The sequence below is a fragment of the Cherax quadricarinatus genome, chromosome 71 (genome assembly GCF_038502225.1).
Source record: "Cherax quadricarinatus isolate ZL_2023a chromosome 71, ASM3850222v1, whole genome shotgun sequence".
Taxonomy (NCBI): domain Eukaryota; kingdom Metazoa; phylum Arthropoda; class Malacostraca; order Decapoda; family Parastacidae; genus Cherax; species Cherax quadricarinatus.
The window spans coordinates 22,204,493-22,216,890 of NC_091362.1; the positions used below are offsets into that span (position 1 = coordinate 22,204,493).

The 12,398-nt window shown below is 36.3% G+C and overlaps 1 protein-coding gene across 3 annotated transcripts in view; it reads right to left on the minus strand.

Annotated features, from left to right (window-relative positions):
• Positions 1 to 12,398, minus strand: part of tho2 (THO complex subunit 2-like protein) — a 109,658-nt gene that overhangs the window by 24,607 nt on the left and 72,653 nt on the right. The window contains exon 28 of one of the 3 annotated variants that reach the window (XM_053793553.2): positions 9,334 to 9,420. The exons of the other annotated variants lie outside the window; for them this stretch is intronic. Coding sequence (XP_053649528.1) covers positions 9,334 to 9,420 — 87 coding nt within the window. The remainder of the gene's footprint in view (positions 1 to 9,333; positions 9,421 to 12,398) is intronic. 3 annotated transcript variants of the gene reach the window in all.

A 12,398-nucleotide genomic window follows, 5' to 3' on the forward strand; every position in this document is an offset into this window, starting at 1 on the left:
GTCAATGCTTTTGAACTTCTTTAAAGAACAGACACTCAAGAATAAAAAATGCAATTTTTTTTATCCTTTTTACGATCGTCGTCGTCATCAGTAATATGTATTCCTTATATGTGCCACCCCTCATGGGCCTCTCTGTCCTTTAGTCTGGTGTCACATAACTACACTTGAATGGCATCACCTAGCCCTTCATTCCAGGAAGCATTCCTCGTTAGACTCAAGCCAAGCATGGGAGGCAGACGTATTTGAAGGATGGGCTCTGTCTTTGACATTACACCTTAACAGTCCACCTATTTGTGTTATTGCTACCACACAATTCAATCTAATACAGAACCCAACATTATTATGTAACTACCCAACTTCCCTGCACATCCTGATCAGTGTTGTCATCATGTCATGAACTACATTATTCTTTCATTTCTTTTCCCCACTGCACTCTACAACAATCTGTCATAACTGTAGTCAGGTTGTTCTGCATCTCTCCATCCCTCCGCTCTCGTCTCGATCAGTGATCCCATGTATGTAATTACTTATACTATTTATTCTTTGTTTGAGTAACACAGAAAATCAAATCTAATCTTTTTTTATTCTTCTCACTTTTTGCAGTTCCAAGTGCTGGCTCATAACTTCCAATTACAGTACTAAAATCAAATATTTCATTTCTAAAAACATTTAGTTGTTCTTGTAGATTCAAGTTTTCCTGGTCTATCTTATGGCTGACTGCTGCTATGACTAATAATTTTTTAGATTTTGCGTAAATGTTTTATTACCATTATTATATCTTTGCATTGTTTATCCTGTGTCTGGTGAAGGGTTATACAGAATATTATTGTAACTATTATCCTGAGTCCTGTTTCTATTAATCCTGCTACATAATAATATCTCAAATTAATCCTGCTACATAATAATATCTCAAATTAATCCTGCTACATAATAATATCTCAAATTAATCCTGCTACATAATAATATCTCAAATTAATCCTGCTACATAATAATATCTCAACTCTTACTCTACCTCTTTGAAACTCCACTTATCTTGGACTAGTAGCACTACTCCAACCATACCCTTATTTATTCTTTCTCTCTTTAGCATGTGATTTCCTTATGGGAAGATCACATCTGATATCACCTATATGAACGTTATTTCTGCTAGTGTCAGCTGGTCTAAGCATACCAGGTAGGCACCAGACAGCAATCACATAAAAAATAAATGCAATTGGTCAAAAACAAATTAGAAAATATTTAATTAAAAAAATCAATTATAATCCTCATCTGTTTTACCATCCTTCTTCCTTCCACCACCAGCCAACCTGTCGATGTTTAATGAAACTGTAGTGTGCATGTTACAAACCTATGAGCCACTGACTACACGTTTCACTATTACTCTTTCCTCCCTCCCTCCACCCTTCCCTAATCTTGACTGTGTTGGTGCAACTCAACATTGACTAGAAAGATACAGTATTGTGAAAAATATCAAGTGGTGATGGGCTTGGATGACCACTGAGTGAATATTTCCTACATAAAACATATTACTGGCAGAATTCATGCAAAGCAAAACTGCACTATTTCATATGTATGCTCTCTGCAATGGCAATGTTTTATTCCTGATAACATCTCTTCCTGTATCTGTCATTGTTGACCCTCTGTCTGTGTGTTCTGGAGGCAGGTTCAGAGGATGTAGTCCAATGATTCTCTTTGACCACACACTGTGCAATTTGTACTCTGATACCTCTGGATTTGAACATTTTTGTAAGCATTAAATTATGCTGATTTTAACTGCATCAACAAAGTTTCCACTTGTCATTAATGCCATACTATTTCTAATCCATGAGTATAGCTGAGGCAGCTCAAAGTGCTCCAGAAGACAGACACAATCCACTGATGACACAAGGGTCATATGCCATTCTCTATCATTATCACATCTCATGCACACCTTCCTCATCACTATCAGCTTGCCATAACCTCTATCAGCTTGCCATAACCTCTCTTTATTTTTCAAATAAAGATTGTACTGAACTAAAGCTCAATACAGAATTGTCAGAGATGCCCAGTACAGTAGGACTATATGTAACTAGTGTATCTGAAATGGTCCCAACCCAAGACACTTCGTAAACCTACATGCAAAAGTCAACAGCCAAGAAACTTACAAATGAAGACAAGACAAGCATTGCAAAACAAGGTTTTATTGAGACAACAGTTTGCTATTTTAGACCTTCATCACATCACATAAAGATCTATATAGAGTGAAACGTTGTTTCTTTTCTTCAATATTGTTGGCAGTTAGCCATTTGGATCCAAAAATTGTAGAAAAAAAAAATCTTGTCTACAATAACACAGAAATACAGTAAATCCTCAATTTAATGGATTTCAAAAATAAGTGACAATATCCACCAAGTAAATTGCACTTATACCTCTTCCTTATGTTTAATGTTTATTACAGTATATCTAAAAACTGTGTACATTGTATGGTATTATGTATGCAGTAGAACACTGTACTGTTTTCTGTTTGCTGTATTTTAACAATCAAATTTAATGGACAGTTGCAGGATCCCCCATCAGTGTGTTAAATTGAGGTCTTACTGTATAATACTGCACTGAGAACTTACCAAATTCCACTGTGTTCCTTGCTTACAGGATATGTCTGCTGCAGATATATGATGCTTCAAATAAATTAACGTGGTGTAAAGGTACGAGCAAGCCTCGTCTAACATCATGGGTTGGTTCCAAATTGCTGATGTTGAAAAGGGATCAATGGTTCCAGGATAGAAATACAGTGGACCCCCGGTTTACGATCAGCTCCCAATGCGATCAATTATGTAAGTGCGTTTGTATGTGTATGTTTGGGGGTCTGAAATGAACTAATCTAATTCACAATATTCCTTATGGGAACAAATTCGGTCTGTACTGGCACCTGAACATACTTCTGGAATGAAATAATATTGTAAACCAGGGGTCCACTGTATTTACGATGAAAACAAAAATTTGACACAATACTACTATTGTACTACGTGTAATACATACCATGATACAGTACTACAACAATATATACTCTACTACACTATAGTACATACAATGGTTACTGTATTACAGTGCTATACTGTATCATATACAATACTTGCCCTCTTATTACAGTACTACAATGTATCACATACAATACTTGTACTCTACTCTATTTCCACTATATGATATACAACATTGTATTACAACGTAGTACAGTATTACAGTGTATTACAATACAGCAGTATACTGTGCAATACAGTACTTTGTACTTCATTGCATTACAAACAGTACTTCATTGTATTATAATACATTACTCCTATGTAAAGCATAACTTTGCCTTACAATAGTCCTACATTGTACTACAATATATAATATACGTTACTGTATTAAATGTACAATACTGTGATAATTTTAATATAGTACATTATCAAATTTTGCAGGGCAGCGGCCCCATAATGCCAGAAGTTTCCAGCCTGGTTTTTGTAATTTGCTTCTTGTTGACCAACTATATATGTATATACAGTCCTGTAGATTGGTTTATTTAACCTAACCTAACAAAACAAGAACACTTAATTTTTTCAAAATATGAAAATCTTCAGAAAACTACATGACATAATGTGCACAAAAGTGAAAGTTGTAAAGTGAAGAGAGGCTTGCCTTTACAATGCATGCTGCTGAAACAATTGACTCTTAAAACTTCAGTGTGGCTGGGGTGTTTATAATTTCTTTTCACACTTATAGGAATTTGCTGAATTTCTTGACTGAGTTTAAAATAACCCTGTAGCTAAACAATTGAGAAATTACACAACTCTTTAATTCTGCCATGGAAAACACTATACACTTACATTCAACTCTCTGTATGAAATCTTAACAAATTTTTCTTATGTAGACTCTGGATAGATTTCCCTTTGTGCTACAGTACAGTATTCTCTGTTACAGTTTTGGAATAGAACTTGTACAAATAGTACATATACATAAATCCATCAATAAAAAACATCTATATGAAAAACAATTCAGACAGGGACTAATTACAAAAGAACTAACTAAATGATACACTTCAATATTTACTAATCTAATATGAAAGTCCAAACAAATGTATTATGAAAACAGATTTAATGAAATAAAAGGTAATATAAAAAAGACCTGGAAAACTCTCTCTGAAATTTTGGGCTCTAGAAAACTGTCTAGAAGAAGAGAAATTAACTTAGCAAAAACCAGTTGAACCACACATACAGCCTAAAGACACCATCAACGAACTTAATATTTTCTTTTCTACTATAGGATCAAAACTAGCAAGCAAAATCCCAAATGCAAATACTCAGCCACAAGACTACCTCACTGGTAATTACCTAAATATTCTATATATAGCACCAACAAATCCTACTGAAGTCTCACTAATTATTAAATCATTAAAAAACAAGGCAGGAGACCTAAACGACTTACCAACATTCATGTATAAAAACAACCAACATTCATGTATAAAAAAGCAGCTCATGTGCTGTCCCCCATTATTGCAACACTATTTAACAAATCTGTTGAATGTTCTACATTCCCATCCATACTCAAGACAGCAAGGGTCACTCCAATCCACAAAGGAGGCAATCCTACAGAACTAAATAACTACAGACCAGTATCTAACTTGCCTTTTCTCTCAAAAATCTTTGAAAAAATAATACATAAACAAATCTACTCCTACTTCCTATACCGTAACATACTGAACCCCTGCCAGTTTGGGTTTAGGCCCAAAAAAAAGCATGAATGATGCAATTATTCAGATGCTCAAATTACTACATACAGCAATTGACAAAAATAAATATCCTCTGGGACTCTTCATAGACCTATGGAAAGCATTTGATACAGTCAACCACAATATCTTGCACCTAAAACTAGTGTTTTACAGGGTCAGAGGACACTCGCTCAACTACCTCAACTAGTGGTAGATGCCAGTATGTGTACACAAATGGTATGACCTCCAATACTCAGCCTGTAGTTGTGGGAGTGCCACAGAGAAGTGTCCTAGGTCCTCTACTCTTTCTTATTTACATCAATGACCTCCCAAAATGCTTCGCGACTCCTTAAACCAGTTCTATTCGCGGATGACACCACTTACGTCTTTTCCCACCCAAACCCGACTATACTTAATAACACTAAACAGCGAGCTACTTAAAATATCAAACTGGATGACTACCAACAAACTAACCCTCAATATAGACAAAACCTACTTCATGCTTTTTGGAAACAGAGCATCAAATATCCAGCTAAACATATCGATAAATAGTTCACCCATTATTAGACGCACTGAGGGCAAATTTCTAGGTCTTCACCTTAAGAGTAATCTTAAATTTCAGACCCACATTCAGCATATAACTAAGAAAGTTTCCAAAACAGTAGGTATCCTTTCCAAGATATGATACTATGTACCCCAATGGGCCCTCCTTACCTTATATCTCTCTCTAATATACCCCTACCTCACCTATGATATTTGTGCTTCGGGTTCTACCATGGCCAATCACCTCAAACCATTAATAACCCAAGAAAAAGTGGCAGTGAGGATGATCACAAACTCCAGTGCCAGACAACACACCCCACCTCTCTTCAAAAACATGAACTTATGTAATATATATATGTAATACACACCTATTATTGTGCCTACTAAATATACAGAACATTAAACTCCAATATCAACCCTCCACTCAAACTTCCAGACAGCTTCAACAGAACACATGGGTATAACACAAGGCACAAAACACTTTTTGATATCCCTCATGTCCGTCTCACACTGCAAAAATGCAATGCACATAAAGGGCCCTAAGATCTTTGCCTGAAACAGAAAGAGGTCCCCTGCCCACAAATCAGTTTTGGACCATACTCAAAAGATCATCTCATCTCTCAAGAACAAACCTACCCACACCATGCTAAACCCTAATCAAATTCAAAGCAACTTCCCCAAATACTTTATTATCCCTTAACTATTAAGCCATTTTTACAAACTTATAAATGTCTGTTTTTATCACTAATTGTGCTACCTCATATTAATAATAGAGTAAATGAACTTAATTACAAACTTAAAAATGTATGATTGATTGTATCATAAATTGTACTACCTCATATTAATAATAAGAGTTAAATATAGAACATTTGTATTCTACCAATGTAAAAGAACTTAATACATACTTAAAAATGTAAGATTGTCATAAATAATACTACCTCATATGAACAATAGAGTGAATATTGACTGCTTGTATTCTACCACTCTCCACCTGTCTAGACCTAAGTAGTCTATAAATATGTATTAGGTTAAGTCTGCCCGAAATACCTCGGCATGATAGTGGCTTTCTTTGCTCCAATCATACTATGATATGTAAATACACATTGTAATCTTAGCAAAGAAATAAATATTTTATTTTATTTTATTGTCTCTCTGGGCCACTGTAACATGCACAAGTGAGGTATTTAAGGTTATATTCTTCAATATTTTTTTAAACTCTCTCCTCTGTGAACACTGTATTACTACCTATACATTCTCTGCTTAATATTAAAGAAAATTCACATCTCTTAATACTAGAGGTTGCAATATCCTATCCAGCAGATATTTTGATTGTATAATATGACTCAAGATAGCTTAAAAGGGTAATAATGTTCAAACAGATGAAAGGTGTTCAGCACAAACATATGTAAACATAAAGACTAAAACTAAATAATGTTGCAATGATCAAATTTGTCAAATGAATTAAATGATTGTACAATAAATTTCCAAAGTCATGTTTTGTTGCAGAGTGATGGTAGGGGTGCAACTCTGGTACTAGTATAGTCATTCTCTGGTAAAACATGTTCCCAAATGTCTGTTTAGACACAGTTGGCAGCCCACTAAGTGGTTACAAGTGTACTGTTGCTTTATTCTGCCAGACATAACACAGCAGCAGTTAGTATTTCACTTCATACATAAAATCACTGAGTGTGAAGGAATGCAATAGTGCAAAGGCTACGAGGAGGCACATTAACACTATTTTTTACTAACATATACATGTTTTTTATTAATATAATACAGTGGACCCCCGCATACCGTTGGCCTTGCATAACGTTAAATCCGCATACCGCTACATTTTATCGCCAAGATTTTGCCTCGCATACCGCTAAAAAACCCACTCAACGCTGTTCGTCCGAGATGCATCTAATGTGCGCCCTTAGCCAGCCTCACATGTTCCGCCGGTGGCATTGTTTACCAGCCAGCCTCCGCGGTAACATCCAAGCATACAATCGGAACATTTCGTATTATTACAGTGTTTTTGGTGATTTTATCTGCAAAATAAGTGACCATGGGCCCCAAGAAAGCTTCTAGTGCCAACCCTACAGCAATAAGGGTGAGAATTACTATAGAGATGAAGAAAAAGATCATTGATAAGCATGAAAGTGGAGTGCGTGTCTCCGAGCTGGCCAGGTTGTATAATAAACCCCAATCAACCATCGCTACTATTGGTGATACAGCTGCTGCTGCTGCTGTACCACCGTCAGCTGCTGCTGCTGCTGTAGTACCGTCTGCTGCTGCTGTAGCACTGTCAGCTGCTGCTGCTGTTGTACCACCGTCAGCTGCTGCTGCTGCTGTTGTAGTACCGTCTGCTGCTGCTGTAGTACCGTCTGCTGCTGCTGTAGCATCGTCTGCTGCTGCTGTAGCATCGTCTGCTGCTGCTGTAGCACTGTCAGCTGCTGCTGCTGCTGTACCACCATCAGCTGCTGCTGCTGCTGCTGTAGTACCGTATGCTGCTGCTGTAGCATCGTCTGCTGCTGCTGTAGCACTGTCAGCTGCTGCTGCTGCTGCTGCTGTAGCACCGTTGTTGGTGTGGCTTATTGAGAATACCAAGAAACAATTAACCCCAGAGGATTTGCCACCCAGGATAACCCAAAAAAGTCAGTGTCATCGAAGACTGTCTAACTTATTTCCATTGGGGTCCTTAATCTTGCCTCCCAGGATGCAACCCACACCAGTCGACTAACACCCAGGTGAACAGGGAAAAATGCCTGGAACTAGTGCTCATATTGGTGAATTTAAAGCCAGCAAAGGTTGGTTTGAGAGATTTAAGAATTGTAGTGGCATACACAGTGTGATAAGGCCTGTTCTGGAAGAAAATGCCAAACAGGACCTACAGTACTCAGGAGGAAAAGGCACTCCCAGGACACAGTGTCTCATCAGTCATTGCTGCATCTTCAATAAAGGTAAGTGTCATTTATTCTTCATTTAGTAGACTAGTACATGCACAGTATATATTGTGCATGTACTACTCTACTATTGTGCATGTATCCTTCTCTTTGTGTGTAGGAAAATGTATATTTCATTTGGTAAAATTTTTTTTTCATACTTTTGGGTGTCTTGCACGGATTAATTTGATTTCCATTATTTCTTATGGGGAAAATTCATTCGCATAACGATAATTTCGCATAACAATGAGCTCTCTTGCATGGATTAATATCGCTATGCAGGGGTCCACTGTACAGTACTGCATATACACTACTTGAGTCCTGGAGATGGGAAGTACAGTGCCTGCACTCTGAAGGAGGGGTGTTAATGTTGCAGTTTAAAAACTGTAGTGCAAAGCACCCTTCTGGCAAGACAGTGATGGAGTGAATGATGGTGAAAGTTTTTCTTTTTCGGGCCACCCTGCCTTGGTGGGAATCGGCCGGTGTGATAATAAAAAAAAATATAAAAATAAATAATATATTGCACATACTTTATCCCATTCAACTGCTTCTATATAACCTTTTTTATTGTATTTATGTTTTAGTTCAACATTTTCCTTCTGGAATTTATATTAACTAATATAATGGAATTCTACAGCATAATATAATTCACTTTAAAGAAGCTTACTTGGCTTGTGTGTTTTTGGAATGCCTCCTCATTGTTAAATAAGTACAGCAGACTTATTAAATATTGATATTGTACTGCTGCAATGTACTGTACTATACAAAGCAATAATAATATTAGATGGGAGTGATATTTAAGCTACAATATCTAGAACCTCTAAAATTCGCATATCTCGTTTCTACAAATTCTCTGAGAGTTCTCCAGGTTCTTCTGCATCAACTCACATGAGAAGTATTAGAAATTTAATGGGAATAGAGTATTTTCTACTTAATTCAAGACGCATTAATACAAAGTGTTTATAATATTGTAGCAAATTATGAACTATACTTAAATATCAATACATATATAAGAAGGGTTAAACAATTTTAATTACTGCCTACTGTATGAGTTTTAAAATAATTAAATACAGAATAAGGACATTAATAAATTAATAGGTTTAAATCCACTGTATAGAGAGTACTGTACTGTACTGTACTTACTAAAGAACCGGATGGCTCGACGACTGTTGCAGCAGTTGCTAGTAGACCAACTGCATGACATCTTTGTAGTATTGGCACTCTACCACACTGTTATATATGCTTATTAAACATTTATCTAGCCACTTACTCATAATCATACGCATGGTAAAAACACTATAGTATACTGAAATGAAGTACATAATTATGAATTGTTAATAAAAAGATTTCCAATTTACAGTCAACATAGTTCAAATCAGCATTACCGAAAGTAATTAAGCTTAACTATCATCTTCATTATAGTTTGTCTTAGTGCACATTTTAACACCTAATGCTGATTTGGACCCTGCAAATAGACATAGGAGGACTCATACCAGCCTGTGATCAGCTGATGGATGCAGTAAGAGCTGTGATCAGGTGTTACCATATGAACACTGGCTAGACGAGAGGAAGATGCAGATAGCTGAACTACCTTTTAAATTCTTCATTTATTTTTCTACATTCACACCACACTCATATTATACAGTTCCACTGCAACATTCAAGACTATACTTCATACTAGAAGCCATTGTACTTTCCAAACTACATATAGTGTCTTTCTGTGTATTATTAAGAAACAATTTGTGAACAGAAAAATGGAAAATCATGAGACAAAATTGTGAGATATACATTTTTCTCGACAGAATTACGTTACATATTTGGTTTTAAACTTGACTTGAAGACTTTCTTGTAACATGAATGAACAATGATTAATGGTTAATGATTACACAGGTGAGCCCTGCTTTACAGCACTTTGCTTCACAGCATTTTGCAAATGCATTAGTTTTCAATTAAACTTATTCTTCATTTACTCAGACTTCCTACAATAGATATACTGTATTCACCGCTCGCTATAAGAAAAAGACAAAAATATTTTAAGGTAAGTAATGTGTGTACTGTATAAGCATTTTCTAGACCTAATTCTATTGCTCACTTAATATATGATAGTGTAAACATGTTATCAGACTTTTATCTGCATCTGAAAAAAAAAAAAAGGCTACATTTCACTTTACAGCAGTAGCCCAGAACTTAACCTGCTGTATAAGTGGGGCCCTCCTGTAGTACAATCATGCTGAAATTAATTTCAGAATAGTATACTGTAGTCTTTGTCTGACTAGTACAGTATTACAATAAACATGCCTATAAGATTATGGAAGTTATTCATACCTTACATATGGGATTTGTGCATGGAAGTCAACTCCCAGTAAATTTTTCACACCAGCTTCAGACAAAATGCACACCACCCTTATACATACATACATATTCCTAAAACAACTAAATATATGAGCCATTCATTCATAATTTTGAGCAACAACTAAACATACACTCTACATTCTTGCTCTTGTGTAAATATACAAGCTATACATTCATACTTTTGTATCAACAACTATAAATATACAAGTTCTACATGCACACTCTTGTGCAGGCATTATCTACAGATCTCCACTATGTACTTCAAGCCTTAAGGCTGTGTATAGAAGGCTGAACAGATCAACAGATGTTATACAATTCAATCTATGTAGGAATGTGATGCAACCATCGATCCCAAAACACAGAAATAGTTTAGCAAGTGTTCTCAAAGCTTGTACAGTTATCACTAAAAATATAAAACTTTTTAAGGAGCACTACCTAGAAGTCACATATCCAACCTGAGTGTGGACAGTTTGCAAACCATTACCAACATACAGTACTTACCCAAATCCCTCCTCAATTTAATACAGGTCTCCCTCAACATTCACGTTTTCAGCTTTCGCGGGCTTCACACATTCGCGAATTCCCAACCGCCAAATTCCCAGCCGCCAAATCATATTCAAGTTTCCCGCCACCTGCGAGTCCCTACTACCCTCCCTCCGACCCCCGCAACTGGCAGCCAGCCCTCCCACCACTCAGTGTGGTGAGTGTTTTGTTTGTTCATTATTTGCTATTAAACTACAGTATAAATAATGTAAACACATTCATGACTGCATATTGGAATGGCTATTTGGACAGGTATTGGACGGTGACATCATGTGTTTACTCTTGAACACAGCAAAGAATCAAACATTTCTGCTACTGCTAATAATAACAATAGTAATAATAATAATAATAATAATAATAATAATATCACTGTCTCTATCACTGCCTTTATCACTGCCTCTACCACTGCCTCAACCGCTGAATTATTGTGAAATGTTTGGAAGAGCAGGGAGACTAATCTTCACTCCAGCATAAACAAAGCCACACTGACGATGTGTCAACCACTCCCTCGTATTTTTGTACAATTTCCTTCTTCAATTATATCGTATTATTATTATTATTATTATTGTTATTATTAGCAGTAGCAGAAATGTTTGATTCTTTGCTGTGTTCAAGAGTAAACACATAATGTCACCGTCCAATACCTGTTCAAATAGCCATTCCAATATGCAGTCATGAATGTGTTTACATTATTTATACTGTAGTTTAATAGCAAATAATGAACAAACAAAACACTCACCACACTGAGTGGTGGGAGGGCTGGCTGCCAGTTGCGGGGGTCGGATGGAGGGTAGTAGGGACTCGCATTGGTTGAGGAAGTGGTGGAGGCAATGGTGGAGTCTGTGGTATTTAATAACATACATGTTATTAAAGCATAACATGTATATATTTAGTACAACTTACGACGTTTTCATGTATTTTATGATTGTTCATGGTTCAACAAGTTAAGCAGTATTGTATTATATTTCCCTACAATATACTGGGGCACCAAACATTCACGGTTTTTCAACATTCGCGAGGCTCTTGATCCCCTAACCCTCGCGAATGTTGAGGGACACCTGTGTACTCCTTTACTCTAACTCTTACACGTGTAGTTAAAGTACCTTGAATTATCATCATTCCTACTTAAATTATCATATATTTTCTACATAAACTATAATTCATATAAGAGACCAACCAAAGTAACCTGGGTCAGTGAACAGTATTAGTAGTAGAGCAGGAGCAATCGTTTGCTTGCTAATCATGGCCAATCTTCAAGTGGTCTGGCTGTTGGTAATGAACTTTTTATGCAATCTGATGATGGTTCAGGATGA